Source organism: Excalfactoria chinensis, chromosome 10 (genome assembly GCF_039878825.1).
Source record: "Excalfactoria chinensis isolate bCotChi1 chromosome 10, bCotChi1.hap2, whole genome shotgun sequence".
Taxonomy (NCBI): domain Eukaryota; kingdom Metazoa; phylum Chordata; class Aves; order Galliformes; family Phasianidae; genus Excalfactoria; species Excalfactoria chinensis.
In genome coordinates, this window is record NC_092834.1 from 1,627,528 (window position 1) to 1,654,927 (window position 27,400).

The window sequence follows — 27,400 nt, forward strand, 5'->3', positions numbered from 1 at the left end:
CATTGACTTGCACAAACATGAACAGGCTAACACCTATTTACCATGCCTCCATCATTACCATGTCTGTCTCCATCATTACCATGTCTCCATCACACTTTATCTCAACGCTTCTATGGCAGATTTCCCTCTCACCTTCCGCTTGCTCCCTTCTCTTAAATGGTCCTTACTTTCCTTATTCCCTTCCTCTCAGAGACAACGACAGCCTGCCAAACACTGACGGACAGCTTTGTAAGGACCTGGCTCAGATGGGAGACAGCGGTCACCCCTCTGCAAATCCCACCTGACTGCACAGCACCTGAGCAAACGCTGCTCTGAGTTTCAGTCAGGGGGAAAAAAAAAAGACCAAAAAAACTAAAACAAAAATTAGACAATTAAAAAACCCCCCTATAATGCGAATACTTTATTATCAATGAGTGACTGGTATTAGCTTTTTGTCTGGGTATTAATAATATTTCAAAAAAACCATACATCAAAATTAGGGCTTTTCTCTCCTATTTTTGCTGTATAATTTTTTTTTTCTTTAAATCTGTATTGAAAGAATTATATAAGCCAAAGTGCATTTTCTGTTTTTTGTCCATATACACATTGCACCATACATAAATAATTACATTGTAAAAATGACTCCATAATTACAAGTATAATATATATTTTCATATAATATATAAAACTTTATATTAAATCTAGGTAGATGATATTTGGGATAGTCTGTGTCTTTCTTTTTTTGTTTTCCTTTCGTCAGAGGCTGACCGTTATCGATTGTTACTGAGCAAGATCTCCAGCCAACACGGGCAAGAAGTGATGAACTGTCTCGAGTAACACGGCCCCCAGCCCTTGGCGAAGCTGATCCGCACGCTGTTGGGGTCGTAGGGCCCGTCCGCATAATCCAGCTCTGCAGTGTGCTGCAAAAGGCAGGACTTCTCATAGTCAAACACCTTGATGGAATAGCCCGGCATCACCTTGCGCACTATCAAAGTCCTACAGTTGGGGATGTCCAGTGTCGGGGAGTTGACGAAGATGGGATGCTCGCTGCGATTGTAAGCCCACACACCGTCCGGTTCTTTGCTAAGTAAAATCCCGTAACCGATTTTACTTCGAGTCCTTCTCACAGTCTCGCTCCTGTTTTCCAGGTTTAGCTGTCCGAGGCAGAAGCCGTTTCCTTGAGGTAGGTCATAAAATATACTGACAGACTGTTCGTACACTGTGTAGAGGCGGCCGACGCGCGTCCGGTGCTCCCAGTAGGCCACGTTGCACCAATGGCTCCTCTTCACGGCATCGGGCGACGTGCTGGCATCTGTGGGGAAAGAAGAGCACAAGTCAGGTTTGCTCTGACCACCTCTGATTAGACAGGCATGGAGGGCAAATGCACGGCGATTCCCACCCATGAGCTCTGCTCACGTGAACAGAACTCGAGTTCAGCTCAAGGTTTGTCCTTCAACTCAAAACGCGTCATCAACCCAAAGCTCATTATCAATTAACATCTCTAACGCAAAGCTTGTCCGTAACCCAAAGCTGGTATTTCATAAATTGTGTCAAATGCCAACAGGAAAGAAGGCTCAAGCAAAGCCTGGTGATTCAGTGGCCTGCTCTCCGGATCCCATGGGGCTCAACAATTTCTTCTGTTTAATTTACTGCTCAATCCTGCCTCCATACGTCAGGATCCCACGTACTCGAGAGTTGTTCCTGTCACAGAATCATAGAATGGTCTGGGTTGAAAAGGACCACAATGTTCATCCAGTTTCAACCCCCCTTCTCTGTGCAGGGTCATCAACCAGCAGACCAGGCTGCCCAGAGCCACATCCAGCCTGGCCTTGAATGGGGCATCCACAGCCTCCTTGGGCAACCTGCTGCAGTGCGTCACCACCCTCTGAGTTTCCAGCACCAGAAGCCCATAGTGCCATGACAACCCAACAGCTGCACCATGGCTCATCCACCCCTGAGCCTGGCAGGTCCCCAAGCTCCTTCTGCATCCCATGCTGCCACACCCTCATTTCCAAAGGTCAACATTCATGGAGCCATGACGCTGGGGATGTCCATGAAGCGTTCAGATGAACAACCTGGCAGTATCTCCTCCATGTAATATTCCTTGACAGCAATGTGAGTGTTCCCATGGGGAGCATGAAACTGGAGAAGGCATTTCATGCCAATGGGGAGTAGTTTCTCTGAACCATATATGTCATCCTACAAAGCCATTGGAATTCTCTCCAGAACAAGAAATATCTTTTTCTAGGAATTACATTCACGGAAGATGAAAGGCACACAGATTGCCCGAAATTTGCTCAAAGCTCACTGCAGTGTTTATGGTGCCTCCGGAAGGAACACGGGAACCTCAGCCCTGGAGAGGGCGAATTAACCTCTTGCTGGACATTAGCCTCACTCCTACCCTCAGTTAAAAGAAAATTGCTCTTGGATTTCAACAAGGAGCTCCTCAATGAGCCAGCCCTGCATTAAGCTCCCTGACAATATATCACGCGCCTGTGGCCTGCTGACCCCTCTGCATCCGTGCCATCAGCTCCGATTAACTCACACGTGGAGTGATGCCATTATTTTGCTTCAGAGACCCCATTGACGCACAGGATTTCAAGCACATCCCCGCAGCCCCATTTCTTTTCAGGCTCAAATTCCCCTGGAGGGTAATGGGCTCTCCTCCCCATTAGCGATCTTTGAATTAAGCGGCTTTGTTAGAGTTTAACTTGAGTTGTAACTGTGCAAATTTAAGGGGAGGGAGGCGGGGTCACTGAGCAAGCGAGGAGGCAGCAAAGCTGGCGGGATGCCCTTGGCTGTGGGCAATGCTCATGGTCCCCAACCAAGCCCTCCATGAGGTCCAAACCTCCCCCAAGATGCCAGATCCCCTTCTTTCTCCCCACTGCCTGCTGCAACTATTTATAAAGCCCCACATGGGTGCCAAGAGCCCCATTTTGATGTATGTTTTCTCCAGATCTGGGAAAGAATTCCTGCAGCAATAACAGACTTCAGCCCCACTGGGAAAAGTTTACCAGCATTTATGTCCATCTGCCACTAAGGAGAAAGACATCATCTCTGCCCCCTGATTCTGGAGCTGATGTGCTGTGCCTCCTGAAGCCATGGGAAAATGTGTGGCCTGCAGCTAAACCCAACAGAGATGGCCAGGATAAAGGAGGACCATGCTTCAGGTGGGCTCTATTTAGGGATACTGAGGTTCAATAACGTAACGCCCCTGAGGAAGCGTTGCACCCAAGCACCAACAACACGTAGCAAAGCAGCAAGGGAACGACATTTCTCTAAAGGGCTGGAAACCATTCACTGCCATGCTGCAATAAGCTCCTCCAAACGCTGCCCTTTGCCAACAACGAAGATCAGTCAACACAAAGGTTTTTCCATTTTTTACTCTTTGGGCAACAACTGGCATTTCCTTTTCCATTCCAGATCTCTCTGGCTGCCCACGTGAACAACCCAAAGCATTCCAAAGGGTTGGCAACTGCTGGATCAATGTGTCACATCCACGCTCATCAATTCATTGATGCTCATCAATGCTGGCTGGATCTGACTCCTGCAAAAATAAATCATGCTGCCTTGCAAAGCACGAGCCATGGGAACAAGGGGGTCTAGAGGAGGAGAGTCACATCTAATTCTGGATTAGAAAACATCAGATTCCTAGTGCCCACATGACGCACTGAGATCTGGTGAGAAAAAGTTTTGGAGTCTCTGTGCAGCACGTCTACCATGGTTGCAAAAGCTTTATTTACCAAACTTATTATCAAAAACCTGACGCCAACAGACTCACTGAGCTGAACATTCCGGAAGCAAAACTGTCCTCAGCCACATCTGCACAACCCTCAGAAATGAAGAGCTTAGCATGGGTGAAAACCAGTAACAACCCTTGGTCTACCACCATGCAGATGTCAAAGTGCTTTGCTCATTACGAAGCAAGTAATCCCACATTTTGAGACATGAAACATTTGAAAGAGTTCATAACTGATGAGAACAGCAGTACAGTAGGCAGGAAAGGTGCTGAGCACCTGAATGTCACCAGGAAGTGCATCACAACATTCCCCATCACCCCTCCGATGGAACATAAGATAGCTGAGATGCCCCCAGTACTGTTCCCAAATGACAGATGTTGCTGCTGTCCCATCCAAGTGTTGCTGGAGGGGCCACAGACGAACTCAGAGCTTTTCATCTGGGGCCCAAAGGCTGGTAGCATCTCTTAACCTCCCAGCCTCCATGGAGCCCCACATACCCATCAGGTAAGGAGGCTTTTTCTTATTTTTTCTTATCCCACTTTTTAGAAACTCCCACTTGTCTCTAAATTTCCTTTAAGAATGAGGTAACTTCAAAACTCAGGTTTCCCCATCAGCTGAACAAATTAGGGGAGCAGGAGCAGAATTAGGATCATTTAGGCTGGAAAAGACCACTAAGATCACCAGGTCCAACCTCAACCCACCCCCACCACACATCCCTCCCTAGACCATGCCCCCAGTTGGTTCCCATGGTGTTTTGTGAGTTAAGGTACCCACTGGGGGGAGCAAAGCAGGAGAAAAGCAGCACCAATGCTACAGGAACATCTGCCTTTTGGGTATCCCCAACGTGCCACATCTGCTTTCCAGGAATTGGAAGCATTTTGGTAAAGATGCTGATATATCACGTGCTCCAAACAGGGAAAGGCTGTTAATATCTTTTGTTTCAATGCACCTAAACTATGAGATGCCTTATCGGTGCACAAATAAAACACTCTGAGAAGAAATAACTTGGTCTCACTGGAGAAGTCCTGCCCCAAGGACCCTCCTGGTGCCGGGCTGGGTTCCTCACCTCCTTTTATCTCCCGGTGCACTCAAACAAACCCTGGGAAGATGAACTCATCTTACAGCCCTGACATAAAGCAAGCACTTTAGCAAGCCCCTCGTACAAGGGGGCCTGTGCTGTGTCTTATCCGCTGCCAAGTATTAGTTTCGCCTCCAGCTATTAGCCGCTACCACTCAGCAGACAGCAGGGGCGGCCGGCAGAAAAGCAAGCCCCCTGCAATTTAAATAAATATCCCATTTCTCCTCCTCTCTTTCCACGCTGCCCTTTATGCACAGACAAGAAAACACACTTTTTCTTTCTTTCTTTCTTTCTTTCTTTTTTTTTTTCCCTTCTTCCCTGGAACAGAGGCGTGCTTGTTGCCTCCCTTTTGGAAGAAAGAAAAACATTTTAGTCCCGCCGTGCCTCCCTCGATGGTACACGCCGCATTTCTAACAACTATCATTGTAGGCAGCTCCAACTCACAGCTACATTTTGGCTGGCGTCAGGGCTATCTCCCCATCAAAGCCACCTCCATCGATCCCACGTACAGACTCAAACTCTGGCTCTTGTTTACTCATGGGCTCGTTCCTCCCAGTCCCCATTTCCTCTGCTGCAGCGCTGCCTTGCAGCAGGCGCATCCAGAAGGAAATTCAAACAATCTGAGATTAAAAAAACAAGATAGGAAGTGAGACGGGGGAATCAAAACCAGAACTTCATGGGGAAATGGTCTCAGGCAAATGGGAGCCAGGTAGAAGGCGTGCAGAAAGCAAACTCTGTGCTTGCTCCATATGAAAGAGTGGAGGTAAAGAAAAATAAGTGGAGGTTTGGGGTGTTTTGTCATTGGACAGCACATGGAGCCACTCGGGCAGTTCAAAGCAGTTTGTTAAAAGAGAAAAACAGGCTCTTTTCCCAAAACACAACACTGTGCTGTCCCTGCCCGCTGCCTGATGCTGCTCTTAAGGGCAGGGTGGGAACCATGGGCAGATCGGGTGTGCCACTGAAACACTGACCCGTGCCAACAACCCTGCTGTATCAGCCCTTGGTGGCAATGGGGCCCCAGTGATATATGGCTGCAAATAAGGAAAGAGGGGTGAAAAAGGAAGTCGTGCCCCAGCGGCCCCAAGTACCACCCCCAGCAGCACACCGTGTGTTCTGTTCACTCACTGCAGGGAGGAACACACTGATTTTTTTGCACCAATTCCTCATGAAACAGCCCCGAATCACACAGGTTGGTTTTTCAAACAGAGCCCACTGAGAACAGCAGCCCCCCCCCCTCCATTACCATCTTGTTTGTGGCTTGTTCAAGACACACTGGCAAGCCACCCAAAGAAAGGAACGCATTCAAAGAAAACTCTCTGCAAGCTCCAAACATGATGGGGACTCCAAGCATGTCGGGGCACCTGGAGGAGCCCTAGATGACTGCTGAGGGGATCAAGTGGGACAATTGCACGTGTCCCCAGGACTCGGTCTGTCTCCCATGTTCACATCCCACCTCTCTGCAGCACTCCTGAATCACTTGCTGCCATGGGCCCAGCACACCTGATGCCCGATGGCCAAGCTCTTCCCACCATTTTATCCCACCTTGAGCCCTATTAGATACAAACTCAGCCTACTTTTCCTGCAGCCCAGGAGCGTGTTTGCAGCCCAGCACATGGCAGCAGGATGGCTCACTGTGAACGAGGTCCAGATAAAAAGCCTGGCACAAGGAACACACACATTTCCCAAAAAGCTTTTAACAGCTCACTGGGGAGCCATCAGCTCAAAGCCCTGATTAATGCCCTTAGAAACAAGCTCCAGGGGTAAGGAAGAGGTTAAAACTTTCCACAGCATAAATGGAATTTTTATGGCCCTGCAAAGAAAAAAAAAAAAAAAATTAATTGTCAATCTGCCCCTGCAAAGCTCACAACCATTTTCGCTAAGCCAATATACTTAAAATACCTCAGCCTTACAAGTTTCAGCTGGAATGTGTCACCCAGCCCCCTGTGAGCCCACGGCTGCAGCCAAGAGCAGAACAGGATGCCCAGACTGGGACAGCCCTTGTGCCAACTGTCCTGCCCGTCCATCCCTTGCTGGGATCACTGGGGTGGGATTCCAAAGACAATTTCCCAGCTTTCTATGTTCCATATGTTGGCTAGCAGCTGCTTCATCAGCCCACAGGAGCGTTCCAATGTTGGCTCTACTGTATATATGTAAGGTGATGGCCAAAGTCCACCTGCAAACAGATGGAGGTGGCCATCCCATGGTGGTTCTGTGACACCTGAGGTGTGCTGGCAGCAGGTCTGCATCCAAGCAGAAATCCACAAGGACAAGGGCAGCTCCATCCTTTTCTGGATGAGTCAAGAAGCTACAGGAGGACAATGGGCAGCAGAATGGGAGAAGACAGCTGGGTGGCAGCAGGAGGTTGGATGGCTGTCAGCTTCTTCCTGCACCTTCTCCTTCATGTCCAGAATCACTGAAGGGTGCTTGAATATCCCAGCTTTAACCAAGACAAACTCAGTCCCTGGAAAAATCTCCAGCCAACAGCCACAGTCACTCACAAGGACAGCACTCTACACCTTCCCTATGTTAAAACCACCACGCTCCCTGCCAGGCTGCTGCTTTGCAGGGCTGGCAGAGACACAGAAGTTCAGCCTTACTCACGCCCATAACTAAACAAGAACGTGACCTCCTATTGTGATTAATCTCGTGTCACCGCCATTGTGGCCAAAAGGGTCCCAGCTCCTCCATCCCCAGCAGGAGGTCCTGGTGATGTCCTCCTCCTGCACCCCTTACCTTGGACCAGAGCTTTGGTGCCCCCCAGCCTCTTTCATGAGCCTATTTAATTTGTTAACCCAGCAGATGATTAACTCAGAAGAACACTTGCGCTGGGTTAATTAATTAAATTAGTTCAAAAAATAGGGTCTGGCGGGCAAAGGAGCCAGTGGATGAGGCGCGTGGAGAGGGCTGGGGGAAGGGGGGACATTTCCATGGCAGCCCGAGAAACAAAAGCAACACAGGACAGGAGCCAACGCCAAGAATGGGGATGAAAACAATTTTCTCTGCATAAAGAAACCACTCTGTAAAATCATCAGCTCATGCTAATTTCTTATATCCTTCAAAGAAAAGCACATGCCATGTTTAGTTCTGCCCTGGAATTCGTAAGCATCACTGGTTAAGTTATTTTCAAGCTAAACTCAAGTGGTTTCTTTCCAATGCACTCTCTCTATCCATTCAATATGCACTCCAGACTATGTTTGAAGGTATTTTAGCAGTTCACTTTTTCATTTTCCACCTCCCCTGCGCAGTTTCCAAACGTCTTTTCAGCCAAAGGTGAAACAAAACCTACCAAGCAAACAAAAAAAGAACCCAACCATTTAGAAGCGCCACTCGTGTCTTTCCCACTGATGTTTTTAGGCATCACTTTGGAAGGCAACATTCAGGGAGATCACGGAGATTTCTTTGGGTTGAGCATTCCCAGGGTAACCTCAGCTCCTGGGCTGTGCACGTGGCCATGCTGTGCCTGGCACGCAGGGCTTAGCACACAACAATGTAAATACCTCTTCAAAAGCAGCCCAAAACATAATCACCTGCAGTTGCTGCCAATTATGAAAGCACCGGACCTGTCATCAGCTGAAATCTGGCTGAGGTTCCCCCCCCCCCCCCCCTCCAGCTTCTGGAAGCCAGCCTTGGGTCCATCCAAGTCCTGCGAGTCCCAGGGTTAGGGGCTGCTCAGACCAATCTCCCACACCATCATTCATTTGCTGAAAACCTTCCCACTCCTGCCCAGTAGGGGTTGGCTTGTTGTTTTTTTTTTGCTGGGTGCGGCACAAAATGCTTTCAAATGAGGGTAAAAGCCTCATTCCCTGAGGGCCTTCAGTAGGAAAGGAGTCTGAGAGGCTGTGACAAAGAACTGGGGAAAAGAAAACCCCTTTTTTTCACTCTTGAACACTCTCAAGTTTGCATCTTCTCCAAATGACCACAGTTTGAAAATCTGGCACATCCTGAGCCCTGCTGAGCCCTGCTCACTTTCAAACCCATTTGCTGCTGCTGGCTTTGGGGTTGGCAATGTCAGAGCAGCTTCCCGTGCTCTCCAAGATCCCCAGCAATGCTCCTAGGGAGGAAAATCATCCACTCTATGGCCAGAGCTGGAAACTGCAGCAATGCAGAGCATCCCACAGAAGAGATTCTGGAAAGGGGCGTTCATGAATAATAATAGTTTTTGCTTGTGGAGCAGTTTCACTCGAGAGCTTCAAAGCATTTTAAAAGCAAGACCTAATTAGTAGGTTCCTCTGAAGAGAAATGGGAACAGTTCTGCTCTGTTGTGCCCCGCAGGCAGAGCCCACAGCTCCATGACCAGTTCTGAGCGCTGCCCACTTCCCAGCAGCACCAAACCAGGGGCTTTCCGCCTGTAACAGCTGTGGTGTTGGGTCATGGAGCTGCTCTGGGGAGCTGGATGCTGATGTGCTGAGAGCACCGGGGCTGTGAGAGCCTCTGAGGATGCTCCAGCCCTCCCACTGCCCACACTTGGTATCATTCCTGCAGCACCCGCACAGCAGCAGGACCACGTGAGATGCTGGAAGCATAACCCTCTGCCATTACCAACTGGAGGTTGGAGCTCTTTGACCTTTAAGGTCCCTTCCAACCTAAGCCATTCTATGACTCTACAACAGAAGAAGAAAACCAGTGGATATTTTTAAGGCATTCTTTTGGATAATCCTTCTGACTGATGGATGCCTACACCTGGCCATCCTGCAGAAGCCACACCAGGTAAAATCCATCTCCCACCACCCCCAGCCCCATATTCCAGTTCAGCTTCTTCCCTTCCCAAAATCTGCTCTTTTCAGAAGGTCAAAGCCCAACAGTTCCCCAAGGTCGGACCTCTTGGTCCCCCAAAACTCCAACAAACTGAGATCTGTGGGGCAGAGCCCTTGCACAGAACATGGCAAACAAAGCCAGCTGCCAATGCAACAGCTTTGCCATACTCTTCTGTTTTTCCTAACCAAAGTAGTGGGGATACTTCACAGAGAGGAGAACTCAAGCAAAACCAAGGCAAACATCACCACTGGTTTTATTAGGCCCTGCACAGCCCCCAGGCCCCAACCCATGAGTGCTGGGAGAACAAAAACCTGTTTTTCCCCCCCAAAATCTGATGCTGTGAGTCCTGCGTCCCAACCCACCCTCTGTCCTCAAAAGGACTCTGCTTTTCACTTCCCTGCAACCTTCCCAATTCCCCCCAGCAGCCTTTACATAGGTTGCTGCTTTCCTTTTTTTTTCTTCCTTCCCAGTGCCCTTACATATATGGGAACCAGGCAGGGGCTGAGAGTGGAATGGAAATTCAGGCTTTGTTCTCACTGGCCAAAGCCCAAGATCCTTCCCCAGATAAAGCTCCCAGCCTTGCTGGCTGAGCCAGCCTCACCAGACCGGGCCTCCTCTGCTCTCATCTCATCTCACAGAGCTTTTGCTGCAGAATTTAAGGATCCGGGGAGCCTTTGTTTTGCAAGGAAACAACCCCCACTGTGTGCGAGCTGAAGGGGTAAAACCTGCCAGGAAGGTGCCGGGGCTGTTATCTGGTGGAGATAAACACAAAGCCATGGCCATGCAGACGGCTCCTGCCCTCCCTCACCCACACACCGGCGCAGGGAGGGACGTGCAGAGGGCTGCGTGCGTTGTGTCTGCACCCACACAGACAGATTTTCCGATAGCTGCTTCATGGATTGATGTGTAAACATTTTCTGGGGCCATTCCAGCCCTTCCCTGCAGCTAGCGGCTCGCTCCACCAACACGCTCGTGGCCAGCATCCATAGGCTCTCACTCCCACTTCAAGCAAAGACTAAACAATGACTCAAGCATCTCAGGATCCGCGCTCTGTGCTGGTCCCTCACCCCAGCAGCCAGGCAGTGGGGCTGCTCCTGCCTCCCATTCCATGAAACCCACAACGCTGGCAGTCCTGCAGCAGCATAGCAAGAGCCTCCCTGAGTCCCTGAAGGCATCTCCATCTCCCGGTGATGTCCCATCCCTCACCGAGGGTTTGTGCAGGGCGAGCGGAGGTGACTCACTCTCATTCCCCTCCCTGGCCATGCAGGACTTGTTTTCGTTACGGAAAACCACAGTTTCTTTTAAAATAAATAAATAAATAAATAAACCAACCAAAATACACACAAGTCAGTGGGATGCATCCTGTGCTGCCGCACGAATCCCAGCCACCCCAACAGTCCTGCTTGCCTTTGGATGGTCAAACATGGCCAGGAGATGCTGCAGTGGAAGGTGTGTGCTACATCAGATTCCACCATCAGTGACAGCCCCGTTAGTCCCATTTCAGGGGGTAAAACAGAAAAAGAGCAGGTCAGGCTCTTGGTAAAATCAAAGACAGGGAGATTACCAAGAGCAGAGCTTCCTTGTGGGTTAATGAGCTCAAGAATGCACGCCCCACACTCAGCCTAGTGCTAATGGAGGAATGCTGAATACTTCTCCCCTCCAGGGAAACTGAGCTATAAAGTGAGGCTTTTGGGGGGAAATACATTAAAAACACAGCTTGTCAACCACTGCAAAGAGACTCGTGGCTCTTTCCGTTCCCCTGGAGTTCCTCTATACAAAATACACATTGGATGTAAAGAAACCCCAGCTGAAAACTGCCTGAAGAACGACTGAGTGTAAAGATCAGACTCGGCTTTTTGTGCAGAAATGCACTCACAGAGCAGCACATTTTCAGCTCCGGATGCTTTCCTCCTTTGGATCATTTTGCTCATGACTGCAACACTTCAGGCTGTTTGTGATGGGGAGGAGCGACACGGGAAGCCTCAGCCTTAAAGCTCAGCCTTTGCATGGCACAAACAAACCACTCTATGAATGCTAAAAATTTGGTCATGTTGCTGTGCTCGAATCCTTAAACCGTTAAAAATAGGAAAGAAACTGCACAGTTCACATATTTTATAAAGCTGGGTTAAATCAACATCTGCAAAAAATATCCCCGTTAAACGAAATAGCAGGATTTCATTAAGTAAATTGCAAGTTGGCAAAAATTCTGAAAGAAAGGGAAAAAGCCACAGCCAGCCCCATAATTTAAACCTTATTTTAACTGTGACTGCATGACTGCGAGAGGCTGCATTTCCAAAGGGGTGGGGGAAAAAAACAACGTCTGAAAGGAAGGCCTCTGCTGCCCACCTAAGCAATACCTTTGGGGCCGGTGCACCCCCCCATGCTGGGTACCAGCGGTTCAGGATGCTGGAGCAGGCAGGGCAGCGCCTGCCCTCCCGGCCACTTTTCCAAACCTGCCAAGCTCCTTTCCTGCCCACGGTGACTCACTTGGGATAGGCTGTGCTCTTCCCACAGCTCTGGCCAAAAAAAATCCCCTGTGAGAGGGAGCCCTGCGGGGACTGGGGACACCCCGGGGAGCGCTGTGCCCCAGGGCCGCCTCACCCAAGGTGAACCCAGCATGGCACCAATTCGAGCAGTGACCCCAGACTGACAAGGAGAAATTCATATCCCACCCAAGAGCTCCTGCATCCAAGGAAGCATCCTGGACACAACACTGCAGCTGGCAAAATCTGGCATCCAGTGAGCACTGAACCCCTTTGCTTTGGAAATATGGGCTCATGGGGTTAAAAACCTCAAAACAAAACCTAAAAACAACAGGCCCGATAGGCAGACTTGGAGCAAAAGAGGACAGCTTTCACAGAAGGCACAGTTCTTTTCTTGCAACGTTTTGGCTCCGCTGTTTTTCCTGGCATGGTGAGGCTGGATTTATTTTGAAGGGCTGTTTGCTGCACGCGGAGCCCAGAAAGCAAAGACCTGATTTCCTTTTGGGTCTAAACATCCGTTTGCTGTGCAAGCAGGAGGAAAATAAACGAAACGTGCATCTTGGGAAGTGCTGCTGGGGAGCACCCAAGAGGGGCTGCCAGCACCAGGGCTGGGATGAAAGAGGCAGCACCGCTCAACTGCAAAATGCAATCTGATGGCACAAGGAACATTCACCACGGGGCAAACTGCAAGGCAAAGCAGGCAAGGAGCTGAGCGCTGCAGAGCTTGCCCCAGGGCATGGCCCAGTGTGATCCAGCTCTGCTCTGCCTGGGGCAGCCCAGCCCAGGGCATGGCATCTGCTTTGGGTGCTGCAATGTAGGAAGGACAGAAAGCAGTGAGATTGCTTCCAAAGGAGAGCAACAAAGACAGGGAAGGATCTGGAGCACAAGGCATGTGAGGAGCAGCTCAGGTCCCTTGGTTTGTTCAGCCCTGGGAAGAGGATGCTGAGGGGGATGCCTCACAGCAGCCTACAGCTCTATCACAACCCTACAGCTCCATCATCCAAGGAGGCTGTGGATGCCCCATCCCTGGAGGCATTCAAGGCCAGACTGGATGTGGCTCTGGGCAGCCTGGTCTGGTGGGTGGTGACCCTGCACACAGGAGAGAGTCGAAACTGGATGAGCATTGTTGTCCTTTTCAACCCAGGCCATCCTATTATGATCATGACCATACCATCTCCTGCTCACAGCAGCCTGCAACCACAAGGGCTACAAGCCACAGCCAAAGCTGCTGCAGTTCCCCACTCAGGCTGCCCCTGCCCCCACTCCTTGTGCACAGAACACCTTTGGAATGCCCACCCTTCATCCACCACCTCCTCTCAGCCCAGGCCATGGCCAGCCCAGCCCACTGCCATGCTTCTACATTTCCTGGCTTTGGAGGACGCAGGCCAAGCCATTAACATTATTTATAGGTTCCTGTGCATGAACTTCCATTTGTTTGTCTGCTTAAAAACACTGAGGTGAAAAAAAAATAAAAAGACGACATTCCTGGAGGTCAGACCATTAGAAAAAGAAATAAGAAAGAAGCAAACAGCTACGATCTGATGGGCCCAATGCAGCAGCAGCTCCTTCAGAGACATAACAGAATTTCCTTAAATGCTCGTTCTGTAAATATTTAAGCTACTTTATAAGATTTTTACAATGTACTTAGGAAGCGTAAATCTCAGCAGCGGAGCACGGCACGCCGTCAGCGTGGCACATGCTGGGATGTTTGAGGAACACAAACATGGACGTCTCCCATGCTAACACTGAACTCTGGGCCAGGAGGGCACAACCACAATGCTGCTGGGATGGAGGGCCTGTGGAGCTCAGGGTCTTCCCAGCATCAGAGCAAGGAGGAAATAATTACCTTCGCCCCCAAGCAGAGGGTGCCTATGCACTGCACTATTATAACCCCCAAACGGAACAATTTACAGCTGCATGCTGGCTGCCAGCTTTGACCCAAAGCCAAATATCTGCCCATTGGCTTCTGCACACACAGCACCTGAGATGCCTTCTCACAGGTGAGCGTTCCCTCGTGATGGAAAAACAGCATCATGCTGACTGACGCATCCATAGTCAGGGTGGTTCCCATATGGAAATGCAGTGTAGCTTTATGAGCTCTGCTTGGATACGGTGGTTTCTACCTCATGTTCTCCCAATAAATGCAGGTCTTTTCAACTAACCAACACACCAACACACGTAGCAGTTCTCCTCTGCTGTCATTTAGGTGTGTCTGAGGCAATGACAACAAATGGAAATGGAGACCTGGAAGTTTATTCGCATCGTCACAGATGACAAAGTGCAAAGAAAGCCCAGAAAAGAACTTGGATGCAAGTTCAAACACTGACGGTCTAAAGATGAAAGGGTGCTCTTTGATTCAGTGTTTAAATAAAAGTTTTCTCCTATTAAATCACTTAAACATTTTTGCATTCCCCGCATTTCTAGAAGCACTGTTAGCTTTTATTCCTTACCCTACCCCAGCGCCCTCAGTGACCACTGCTATTGGAGGCAAACCACCCTCTACAGCTCTCCAAGGACAGCAGGGAGCTCACCACAAATGGAGCACTGAGCCACCTGCACTCACTTCTCCCATCACCATCCCATTTTCATCCTTTTCTGAAGCAAATTCTTCCTTGCTGCACACAAGGGTGGCCAGCTCCTGTTCAACACACTGTCCTGAAATTCACGGTAACTCAACTGACTTCACCGAGTTTATTTAGACAGCTCTAACTCGGAGCTGAGACTGTTTACTGCTCTCATATTGTCTGCTTTAGGAGCTATTGCCTGCCCCACCAGCTACAGAGGAAGCCTGGGTCATTCAACATCAGTCATCAGCAGCACGAAGCAGCTCCAACAAGCCCCAATTCCCCATGCAATACCTCCTAACAATGCAATTACATCAAAGACAAGGGTCCAGACACACAAAATTTGGCCACAGCACTTCAATGCCTGCAAAATGACACAGGCAACCTGTGCCCTGCCACCATCCTGATGCTGGGAAAGCTTTCAGATGCTCACATGACCAATGGCCAAAAGCCTTTTTGGTTTGAGAAGCAACATTCCCACCCCAGCAGGACTCGCTGTGTGCCGCCTTGCATTGCTCTCAAGCTCAGTGCCTACCCTGCACTGCAGATCCTAAAGGAAAGAGCTACCGGGAGAGTCCCAGAATAAATGTGGGCATGTCTGTTGTAAACTTAGATTAGAAATATTGCAAAGGGTTCCCAAGGGTTTCCATCAGAGCACAACACAACAGCTGGGTGGAAATGTGGATTTCCTTTAAGACAGAACTCAACCAAGATATCACAGTTTTCAAAGCAAGCAAGCAAGAGGGCTGAGAGCAGCCCCACGTGCTGTTGGCAGCCCCTCTGCCCTTTTCTGCTTGTAAATCCATCATAAAGGCAAAAAAGAAAACCCTCTTCTAAAAACAAGTTCTTCTTCTCCTGCACTTGCCCCACAAGCACTGAGAGCCCTACACAAGGGCAGTGGGACGTCCCAAGGATCATTTCAAGCTACAATCCACATGACCCAGGTTCACAAAATTCCTAGAGGCCAACAGAAGCAAGAGCTGATGGCACAATGTGATGATGTGAGCTGCTTCTGCTCCCACTACAGAAATGGCATTTACCACCAACAGCACAAAACCCAGCAGCACCAAACTCAAACAGCACAGAGCTTACTAAATAGCAAACAGGTCAGGAGGGAATGGGATCAGGACCAGAGCCATCCTGAGGACTGCCAAAGGTGGCTGCAGCTGTCTGAAATGAGCCCAGCAGGGATGAAGGGCTGCAGCCAGGCCCACAGTGCTCATCCAGTTTCAACCCCCTGTTACATGCAGGGTCACCAACCAGCAGACCAGGCTGCCCAGAGCCACATCCAGCCTGGCCTTTCCCTGGTTCAGCAGTGAAGGTGCTGCTCACAGCACTCCTATCCCAAACCCAGCGATCTGTGAGTGGCACTTTATATTTTTTTTTTTTCTTCAAAACACACTTTTGCTGACATTTCCCTTTCATTAAAATAGCTCAACAATGGGGGGAAAAGCAACTCACGGCGCACATAGGATCTTTACCTTACTTTGTACTCACAGAGGAATTTCCTTCATCTCCTCCAGAGTGGAAGTTTCCACCGACCCCCAGCTCCCATCACACGCAACGTGCAGCTCAGCAGGAACTGGGCTGCTCTCTTTTTGCATGGTAAGGCTGCACACCTTTAGGGCCAGGTGTAAAGGAGCTGGGACAGGCAGCTCCCAATGGGCAGCATGTGGGTGATGGTGGTTATCAGCTTCCAGCGGTGCTGTGCAAGCCTCCAGATATAGCCTAGAGCAAGTGAAATTCTAGCATGGATTCCTCTGTTGGGAAGCTCCTGCTGTATATGAAGATGATTCAAATGATAAAAAGGATCTGTGCTGGTGCCTGGTTCTAAATGCAAGTCATCATCTAGCTCACCGAGAAGCATCCTCAATCCTCCACATCCCCCAGAGGTTGCAGCATCTCCAGTTCAGAATCTCAGAATGGTTTGGGTTGGAAGGGACCTTAAGACATCCAGTTCCCACCCCTGCCACGGGCAGGGACAACTCGCAACACACCAGGTTGTCCACAGCCCCATCCAACCTGGTCTTGGATGCTTCCCTGGGCAGACTCTTCCTATATCTGACCACTCTAACCCTTACACTACTGTGTAGTCATCCTCAGATCAGATTCCTGCACTGCTCCAGGAGGGCCAACTGTAACAGCCCTGCACAAGCACCCCGAGCAGCTCTGTTCTGCCTGCAATGAAGCAGGGGAGCAGATGGAACACAAGGGTGCAGCACATGCACATCCTCACCTGCACAACAGGAACCTATGAGAGAGACAGAGGAATAAACCCCCAGCCAGGTTCAGCATCCATCCCTACCCTCACCCAGCTCTAGGCCCCAACCATAAAAGCAGCTCCACCAGAGCATTACTTATTTGTCTGAAGTCGCAATTATTTCCAGCAGCAGCAGCAGGGTGGAAGGATGCAGCATGCAGGACCCTGGGCACGCCAGCACCAAGCCAGCCTCAGAAATGGTTGGCAGCCAGCGGAGCAGCCACCCGTTCCTAGTGAAGTGAGCTCGTTACTGCTAATTCTTACTGGCTTCCCAGGTGATTCATAAAGTTCAGGTTGTTTTTTGTTGTTGTTTGGTTGTCAACTTCTCCTTTTATTTTCTGCAGAAATGTAATCTCAAGGAGTGCTCCTGGGACACATGGAGGGGAAGGCACCCAGCGCTCCCCACCAACAGCTGCTCCCCGTGCTGTGGCACAGTGCAAGGATGGATCCCCAGGGCTTTAAAAATAACTTTTTGGACAAGTCAAAACAATACTGACCAACCCCAGCAGGGCCACACCACCTGTACTGAGCACAGGACTGAGAGCAGCCAGTCTAGCCCTTATCCATCCATATCCATTCTGCAAGCATCAAGTCGAAGCCCAGCACTAAGGGTGAGACAAAGCACTGCACAAACCCCCATTTCCCTTTGTGCAGAGTTTTGCTGAGGTTTCCACTGACCTTCCATCCACAAACATCTCATTTCCACACGTGGGCCAGACACAGACATCATGGGAACGAGGACACAACTGTGTTCTGTCAGTGTGGACAGGGCAGAGCCAGGGGTGCTCACAGCCCCCAGGGCCATGGCTGCCTTCCCTGCAAACCACCAACTGCATTTTGCTCTTTACTGAGTAGACCAACAGCAAATTGCATCACTATGCATGAAGGAGTAAAGCAGTTAAAAAACAAACTTCAGGGAAAAGAAAAAAAAAGTCTTTAACATTCTTTGGCTCCCTGAATGGAAAAACCTCAGCAAACGAGACCTTAATAAATGGAAAGAGCTGAAAAAACAGCCCTTCTGCTGGCATGTTTTGCTCCTTCTAATGGGATATAGAGATAAAACTGGTGCAGTGCTGCAGTAAGGAACCCTCTCCACACCCTGCCTGACACCAGAGCCCCACTGTTGTGTGCACAAAGGAGCAATGAGGTTCCCAATGGGGGTGCCACGATGGGATGCAGGCACTGCAGCACCAAGGATGCTCTGCAGCAGGACATCCCCAGCTTCTCTTCCAGCCTCCACATCCCAGCTAACAGCAGCTACGTGGGTGCACAAGGCAAGGGCCAGCTCCACAGACACACGGCCCAGTGCAGCTCTACCAAACCCAAGCATCAACAGAAAGGTCTCCTGTAAAACTCTGAAGTTTCCACTGACTCTTTTCTTGTCTCCTTGGGAACGTGATCTGTCTGTTGGCAGACTTTGTTCATGGGTTTTTATAGACTGAGGCATCCACCACCAAGTGCTCCGGAAGCGCTTTGGCCAGGCTGCTCCCAGCACCCATGTGCAAGGCAGAAGGCTTTGCTACGCGAGGGAATTTGGGTCTGAAAACCCCTGGGATGGTTCCCACCTCCAGCTGAAAAGGACCTGAAGCATTTTTGGCCCCTGCAGCACAGACACACCGATGCTGCTGGGCTTTCTAAACCTGGGAAGGGCCAAACAGGCAGCAGCAGCAGCAGCCAAGCAGCACCTTGTAGCCTTTGAAGCAGGAAGGGAGCAGCTTTTCACTCCTGAGTGCATAAACAAGCAGCATTCCAGCAAGGCAGGTCTACCCATCAGCTCTGAAGGACGGCTGATGTTTTCCTCAATGTTCTTCCCAAGTCTTTTCCTTCTTCCCCCACTACAGGCACCTCAAGCCCCCTGCTTGGCTGGGAGCATCCTCTGGAGGCACAGCACAGGGCAGGAGTGCAGAGAGGACAGGAGCAGCCTTTGATGCACACACAGCCCATGGACTTCAATCGCTTTGCTCAGCGCCGCGGATTTAATAAGTTATTTCCATGGAAAACCTTTGCAACTCGGTTATGAATCAAGCCTATAAACACCTCCTGCTCATCAAAGAGCCACGTAAAAAAAAGAAAATAATAATAATAAAAAAAACCCTATGACTGTAACTGTGAATGCTCGCCTCTCTCTACAGGTCCCCGTCAGCAGCCAAAATTCCCCTTCAAAACATTCACCGCTTTCAAAGGCCATAAATACTCTGTGTGTCCAGGATCCTGCAAGCCCCTTGCAGCAGCACAGTTCAAACAAAGCCGTACCATCAGATAGGCACTGCCCAGAGACACAACCCCAGCGACATCAAAGGCACTTTTACTACCTAGAAAGCCATATGCCGCTCCTAATAGGCTGCAGGAATGCGGTGTTTTGGCTACAAAGATTAGACTAATTTACTTTTAAGTAACTTGCTCACTTCCTGATGTTTCTTTTTTTCCCCTTTTCTCTAAGCACGATGTTCGGAGAAGTGAAGGCTGTGATTACTCTGTGATTCAAGGCCAAACATCACAACCACTCACGAACCACAGACAAAAACACGTTTTATCGGGCACTGTGCTCGCTCCAAGTGCTTGCATGCAGAAAAGGCCCTGCCAGCAGCTCACAGCCAGCACAGTCTGGGTAAGGGCAGGAGGAGAAATGCAACAGGCTGCATTTGCTCCACAGCATCCTACTAGTTTCACTGCAAGAAATCTTCTGTATGTCCCACAGAGTTGTATGCATACAAATCTGCAGAGCAGCCGCAGTCCTTGCATGATGCATGAGGCCCAACACAGGTAAGACCACCCTTCTTCCACACATGGTGCAGCACACCAGCTCTGGCTGTTCCCTTCTTCTACCCTTCTTCTGAATTGGTCACCACATCTCCAATCATCCATATTTTCCCAAGTGCTGTGCTGGAGGGCTGAAGCAGGAGCAGCAGAAGAGGAAGGACGCTGCTCCAAGGGAAGCAAGGCAAGAGGCAGATTCCAGCTCTGCAATCCGTCCCATGTACCTGTGCCAGTGATGCCCCATCACTCCCAGCGCTGCAGTTACCTCCCATGACATTTTGGTAGGGCCAGGGCATTCTCCCACTGCACTCCCCAAGAACAATCCTTTCTTGCTGCACAAACCGCCTTTCTTTGCACCCAAATTCCTTTTCCCACCTCTGGCCAACCCCCCAGAGCTCTCTTCAACCTCCACAAAACTCATTTCCCCACACACATCACCAACCTGGCTCAGCTCTCAGTCTGAGGACCAGAACCCTTGCATCACAAGCTCACAACCCAGAGGCTATCTTACAGACAGCTATTGCTTGCCTTAAAAACCCCTCCAGAGCCGTTTGGCCACTGCTGGAATTGCACCCTCTGCGTGGGATGCGGGGCACACAGGACCAAGCACTGTAGAGAACAGACTCGGTGCTTTCCCAATGGGTCAACCACAGTCTCCAAGGGTACATCTGGGAAACCCCAATGTCTTTGGCCCTGCGGTGGGTGGAGGAAACAAAACCATCATCATTACATCAGGAGAAGCCCACCCAGCTATGGGACCATCCATCTTCACATCTCCTCCCCAGGAAGGACATCTCTCTGGGCTCCCCAACCCCCCTGAGCAAGAAAGAAGCATAGGAGTTGGCATGAAAGGAAGGATGCTGCACTGCACCCGAGCATCCACAGCAGCATGAGGAGAAACCTCCCCAGAACTCCTCTCCAAAGCACACTGGAAAATAGATGCGCTTTTATTTCCCACTGGCAAACTAAAAGTATGGAGGAAAAATGTTTAATATAAAAACATCTGACAAAGCACCTCCAGGATGTATTTTTTTGCATCAAAGAAGTAGCTCTTGGCAACGCGCGCGCTGCTCTGCCGAGGAAAGCTTTTGGCCAAACCCTGATTGTTACAGACTGCTCCGCGTCAGACACGCCAGCGAGCCTGCAGTTAAATAGGAAAGAAAAAGGAAACCAAAAGCACCGCTGGCCCAAACAAACATCTGTCTGCGATTACTCTGCCCATGCAGATACGCCCAGATCTGCCTTTAGCAGAATGGGGGCAGGAGGAGCTGAGCCCAGCGCCTGGTCCCCACCAGCAGAAGTCACCATGGGAAAAATATCACCTCTTCTCTGAATGGTAATGGCACTGTCCCTCCCCCTGCCTGGAAAGGGCAGTGTTTGCCCAGTTTCCACACACATCCGCCTTACATATTTATAGGCTTTTTTTTTTTCCCCTTTCCTACTCTTAACACAGAGGATCTTCATAAATTTCCTTGTTAGCATAAATCCTCGCAGCCTGTTATTTCTGGGGGGAGAGGAAGAGAGACGTTCACTTTCTCCATTCAGTGGGTTTGAAACTATGTTTCCTTGAGCTCATCCTACACACTGCTGGAAGCAGGAACACCCCGCGGTGCCCCCTCCACAACCAGCCAGGGGCATGGGACAGCCCCACCTCCCACTGCCATCCCTGCAGCTCTCCGAGCCTTGGGCACAGGAGATGTCAATGAGCTCTGATCCGCTCAGTCCTGGCTCCCTCTCTCTCCCCGATGCCACCCACCCCCCCACTTTAGCCCACAGATGCTACCAGCCTGTCCCATGGGGCTGAATCCAAACCGCCCTGCAGTGTTCTCCACTCTTCCCATTTCCTTCAATGAACACCAATGCCCCAATGCTTCCATCGGCTCCCACAGCCTCCAAAAGATCCACTCTGCCCTGCCCCACAGCCAACAGGGACTGCATCCCACAGCACTGCCACGGCACTGCCTGCAGCAGAGCCCAGTGCCACCATGAATGACACGGCAGGATGCCAACATCTGGTACGTGTACAGATGTGTGGGGCTGAGCCTACCAGGAATGCACAGCAGCGCCGCACGTTGGGGATATCCCATGGTTTTTAATAGGGTCATTTAGGTCTGTATTGTTCACCAGCACAGCAGTGGCACAGAGCTGCCACCAGCAGCACCCTGCTGTCCCCCGAGTCTGCCCACCGAACCCCCTCCATAAACCAGCATTCGTCCTGCAGGTCTGTCCCATGAACACACCCCAAAACAGCCCCAGCGTGTCCCCAGGCATGGGCTGGAACTGCTCTGGAGCGACACCTCCAACTTCAAGGCTGGGAAATCAGGGATTCACCTCCGAGCGCCTGCAGCACCAGCCTTGGCAGACCTCAAAGCTGAGGACCATGGCACACCTGGAGACACCACCCATGCTCAGAACCACCCGGTCCCATCCCAGCAGCTCAATGACAGCTCCTTCAGGCTTTAAGAGCAGCTTACAGCCCTGAGAAGGTCTACTTCAAAAAGAGCCACCTTTAATTCCTCCACATATCACAGAGATGAGCTTTTTTCACACTAACGTTTCCTGCCTCAGAGTTCATCAAGTAAACGAGTAAGAGAATGGGGCTCTTTGTTATCCGACACTGAACTCTGTGGTTTTTGTAGGAAAAGCCTTTTTGATGATCAAAGCCGGAGCAATAAATAGCAGCAGCCTCACGCCAGCTCCAAAATTCACTTATTTTTGGAACCCGAGTTCAAACGCACTTTCGGTTCCCTCGGTGCACACTGAGGGCCACGTGCCCACAATGCACACTGACCAAAGGAGAACCAACACAGAACCACAGCACCATGCCTGCGCCCCACAGCTTCATTCCCTCTGGCAATGACACGCACGGGTTAACTCCGGCACAGCTCTTATCCTCTTTCAGCAATCAGAGCACCGGGGACAAATAAATCAGGCAGCCCCAGACTCTTATTAAAAGTTGCACCACTTGGAAGTACACCGGGGGAGAGCAGGGATCTGGTTTCATACAGTCCCGGTCACATGTTATCATTGCATTGTTCAAGTCAAGTTAAAAATCTCTCCTCTCTCCCCCAAAACCCACCAGATGTCCCATAAAGAGCTCAGCCACGATGGGAGCTAAACCATGACATCCCCAGGAACTTCTGCTTTTAGAACTCCACCGCTGTCATTAATGGCTCTGATCAGGTTACAACAAAAGCCGCAGGCTGTGCCGAGCACGCAACCAACACACACACACTGCAATGGGGGCCCTTGCAGGGAGATGCTGAGAAACCCCCCCATGGGAAACGTGCCACAGTGTAGGGACACACCACACCGTGCTGCTTTGGTGCTCCATAAAGCAATGCAGCAGTGCCATCTGCTTGAGCATCCCCGTGCACATCGGCATCCCCACCACAGCTCTGCTCCAAACCAAGCTCCTGGCACAGGGATGGGGCTGACCCCACGGCAGGTTCCTCCTGACTGCCCACCATAAACAGCAGCACTGGCATCTCCCCAAGTGCCACCTGGCTCCAGTGACAGCCACAGCCCCAGGCCACTGCAGGAGGACAAATACAGCTCTGGGTGCCACAGTGCGGGACCCAGCCCAGCAAAGCTCTCCCCAATGTGATGGGGAGCTGCTGCAGGTAACATCATACCAGATGTGGAATCACAGCATCATTATGGATGGAAAGACCATGGAAACCATCACATCCAACTGCAACCACGTGGACAACCACAGCAGTGCCATCTGCTGCTGCCACCACACCAGCAACACGCACACATCCCCAACGTGAGCACCATCACAGCACGTGGGCTCTGAGCAACCTCTCCCCCTCCTTTTCCCCCCACTGAAACCAAGGAGCACCCCAACAACACCCACTGCCCTGCCCCACTCCCAGAGCACACAAAACGCGAACCTGAGAACTCCCCGGGTGTGATGTTGGGTGAGTTTGTCGCCTCCGTTTCAGTGTATGACAACGTGGAATCCGAGAGATCTGCAAAGAAACAAACCCCAAAGGGCCCATTTAGTCCTTCTGCGCTTGGCAGCCCCCAGCCCCACAGCCCCCCCTCCAGCCCCACACCATGCACTGCAATGCCCCGACTGCCCCAACCACAGACAGAACTGCAGTCGGGCTGATCCAACAAGTAGGAACTTGGTGCTTACTGGATAAGGTTACATTAAGCCTCTAAACAATTCATAGTTACTATACTTAATTATCACCATTAAAATTCTTGAAGCTGTTTATTCTTGCTTCCTTCCTTCCTTCCTCTTTGCTGAAGCGAAGGAAACTTTGTTTTAACAAGTTAAGAGTCTTTGTTATTCTCTCTTGCTTACACCCCTCTAATTAAGTGCTCAACTGTTTGCTCAAAGATTAACCATTATTTTCCCAGCCCCGCAGCCTGCAGAGCACACTGCCATCCCAGGCTGTTGTTTTAACAAAGCCAGAGGCACTCCCCCCACCTTTCCCAAGCAACTCCTGCATGGAATTAACTCAGTAAGGGGGGAAGCAAGGAGGGACGAACGCTTTATTTCCCCCCCCACCTTTTTTTCCCCTTCTTCTCCGCCCACCCCCCCCACCCCCAAGACCAACAGCCATCGCTCCACTACTGCACTCCCACTCCCCTACTGCACTCCCGTATCCCTGGCACATCCTGACACCGGACCCAGCCCTGACCACAACTGCAAACCCTGGGCCCTTGGCTCCTGATTTACTGCAGCAAGAGCTGAGCATGCAGGGTCAGGAAGCAGCAGGGCTGCAGTCACCCCGAGCAGGAGAGCACCGTGCAGGAGCACACCACTGCATGCACCCTCTGCCACTGGCTCAGCCTGCCCACGCCAACCGCTCTCACGATGATCTTCCATCTCCCACAAAAGCAAAACGCCCTCCCAAACTCAGCCGGCGCTGCCTGCAAGGAGCCCCCAGCCCAGCCCTGCAGCAGGAAGGGCAGCAGACACGGCGCTGCGCCGCAACCTCTCATTACGCCTTCATTAAAAATAGCGCTGCGTCTTATTTTGGAAGACGTGCGTGCGTCGGCACGGCAATTTGCTATGATAAACGGCCTTCATTAATTTCACAAAGCTCGTCAGCTGACGCCTGCCCAGGAACAAGGAGCAGCCCCAACAGCCCGACCACGCGGGGCCGGCCCTGCGCGGCAGGAAGGAGCGCAGCACTTACCCAGTGGCTTTTGCTCGTCGTTAGGAGACAGCCGGGAGTAGGGAGGCGGCGGAGACTCTGGGAAAACAGAGCTCTGTGTTAGCACTGCTGGGCCACGAGCAAAGCCCTCCGAGCCCCGAGGTGCCCCCGCCGCGTCCCACCCCACTGCCCAGCTCAGCAGCGTGGTGTTGCCGCTGCTGCCGCTGCTGTGAGGCATAACTCGGGGCTGTACACCAGGTCAAGGTCCTCCGGCGTTTTTATTTCCACAAGTGCAACTCGCTGAGATGCAGCCACCTGAGCGCCGTGCGGCCACCAGCACTGCGCACACACCGGCTCTGATGCAGCTCAAAACACCGCCCCCCTCCCCACGCGGCCGCTGCTCCGAGTTACAGCCCCGACAACGACCTCAGCATCCCCCCGCGCTGCTCTGCAGCCACCTACTGCTTCCCAAAAACACCGCACTCCTCCCGGGCCGTGCACTGAGAGCGGGCTGCAAGGTGCTCCGCTTTTAAGGGCTCTACGGCCCCGCTTGCTGCACCACGCGCGGGACACCGCACAACAACCGCAGCAGGAAAGCAGCTCGGAAAGTTTGGTGGCTGCCGAAATCAAAGCGGCACTCCTGCTCCCAAAGCATAGAAGTTTCTTTCAAGCAAACGATGCAAAGGCAGGAGCGACAGCGCGTTGCAAAAGGAATTTTAAATAAAAGAAAAAAAAAATAAAGGTCCTTCGGAGTGTTAATATCGGGGGAAATAAGGAAGGTAATAAAAAGCGGAGCCCCACGCAAGGCCGAGCTGCGGCCCCACGGCCCCGGGGCGCTGCGGCTTTAAGGCGCGGCGGGGACCGCCCGGGCGCGATAAGCGGAGCCAGGCGGGAGCCAGGCTGGCGCCGGCGGCGGGCGGGCGGCGGGGGGCGGCCCCGCATGGCGGGGGAACCCGGGGGGAGGGGGGGAGAGGAAGAAAAAGGGAAGGGAAAAAGGTGGAAAAAAATATATATATACGTAAAATTCAAAGAGAACTAAACAAAGGGTTCGTTTTTTTTTTGTGTTTGGTTGTTGTTTTTTTTTTTTTTTTTTTCTCTGCTGGAAGTAAAAGTAGCGCTGGGAACACCGCTCGCGTTAAGGCATTCCCTGACCGCAGCCGAGCATCGTCCCGAAGAGCTGGGATTCCGCTTCCTTCACCCCCGAGTTTGGGGACCCCCCTCCGTTTTTCTCTCAGCCCCGAGCTGCAGGGACCGCATCTCCTCCCACATTAAACGCGGGGAGTCCCTCCCTGACCGCCCCAGCCCCAAACACGGAGGGTTCACTCTCCGTGCCCCCAAACCTGGGAACCTCATCTCCTCCAGGCCCAAACATTCCCCATGTCCCCATATGGAGGGTGTCCCTCCCCACGTTCCTAAACAGGGGAGCCCCATCTCCCCCAGGTACCCAAACCAAACCCCAAACAGGGCGATATCCTCCCTCCTTACCCACCCCGTCCCAAACTCGGGCACCTTTCCCGCAGCTCCCCAGACTGGGGTCCCTCCACTTTGGGGCTGAGAAAAACGAGGTCCCTCCAAACGGGACATCCCCTTCCCCACGAACCCAAAACCCAAACAAGGTGCCCTCACCCCCCTGGCCCCATACTGCTGGGTCCCCGAAGAGAGGCTGAGGAACCCCAAACAGGGTGGGGGGGAGGGAGAACCCGTTTCCTACAGCCTTAAACGAAGCATCTTCTACCAACGCCCGCACGTGGCGACGCTCCCGAACCCCAAACGGACGGGAATCCATCCCCCCCCCCCCAGCGCTCACCTGGCCCACAGAGCCGGCTGAAGTGGTACGGATTGCAGCACACGGTGGGGCCGTCGGCCGCCCCGAAGCTCTGACATTCGCACAGGGCCTTCAGCTCGGCGGGGTGCTGCAGGTCTGGCCAGCGGAACAGCTTCCCCAGCAGCAGGTGCGGGGGGGCCGCCTGGCCGCCCCCCAGGCGCAGCTCCCCGCGGGCCACCAACACGCAGCCGCCCGGAGTGCCGCCGCGCGACTCCACCGCCTGCAGCAGGCTGTGCAGGGAGCGCTCCTTCAGCCGCTTCAGCAGCGCGTAGGTGACGGCCTTCAGCTCCCGCTCCAGCAGCACCAACCGCGACCGCGCTTCGCCTCCGCCCGGCCCGGGGGGAGAGGCGCCGCCGGGAGGAGGAGGGGGTGGAGGAGGCGGCGGCAGCTCGGGGCCGGGCCGCTCCGCGAACAGGCAGCAGCGCACCGGGCGGCCCTCGCCCTCCTGCGCCCGGCGCGGCTGTGCCATGCGCTGTCCCTCGGCCGTCACCGCCGCGGCGTCTCGCTCCGAGCTTTGGCCGTTCCCATCTCCTCCGTCCCTCTCCGGGATAACGCGGCTCCTCCAAAGCCGCCGCACCAGCCCTGAGCGTTTGGACCTGAACATACGATACGAGGGCGGCCCGGGGCTCGCTCCGCTCCGCGCCTCTATCTCCTCATCGCCCGTCCGCCGCCTCCGCCCCCGGAGCCGCCGCCCCCGGAGCCGCCCGCAGCGCCCGGCCCGCGGCGGGGCCGCACCATGGGGGAAGGCGGCGGCGGAGGGGATGGGGAGCGCCCAGCGGGGAGGGCATAGGCGGGGGGCATAGGGGGGGCTCAGGGAGCCATGGGGACGGGGGGGCCGAGGCGGG

At 52.1% G+C, this 27,400-nt stretch overlaps 1 protein-coding gene across 1 annotated transcript; it reads right to left on the reverse strand.

Moving 5' to 3' along the window:
- Window positions 1-366: 366 nt before the first annotated feature.
- Window positions 367-27,400, reverse strand: SMAD6 (SMAD family member 6). The gene is made up of 4 exons (XM_072345514.1): window positions 26,538-27,400; window positions 24,773-24,829; window positions 23,513-23,590; window positions 367-1,291 (listed from the first exon to the last, which is right to left on the reverse strand). The coding sequence occupies exons 1-4, from the start codon at window positions 27,157-27,159 to the stop codon at window positions 750-752; spliced, it is 1,299 nt and encodes a 432-aa protein (XP_072201615.1). The 5' UTR covers window positions 27,160-27,400; the 3' UTR covers window positions 367-749.

What these genes read in the sequence shown, in the direction of transcription:
- SMAD6 (XM_072345514.1), bottom strand. Translation starts at nt 27,159, where the DNA reads ATGTTCAGGTCCAAACGCTCAGGGCTGGTGCGGCGGCTTTGGAGGAGC. An exon ending in CGACGAGCAAAAGCCACTGG is followed by an intron (nt 23,591 to 24,772) that starts GTAAGTGCTGCG and finishes GTTTCTTTGCAG; the next exon opens with ATCTCTCGGATTCCACGTTG. An exon ending in CACACCCGGGGAGTTCTCAG is followed by an intron (nt 1,292 to 23,512) that starts GTTCGCGTTTTG and finishes CTTTCCCCACAG; the next exon opens with ATGCCAGCACGTCGCCCGAT.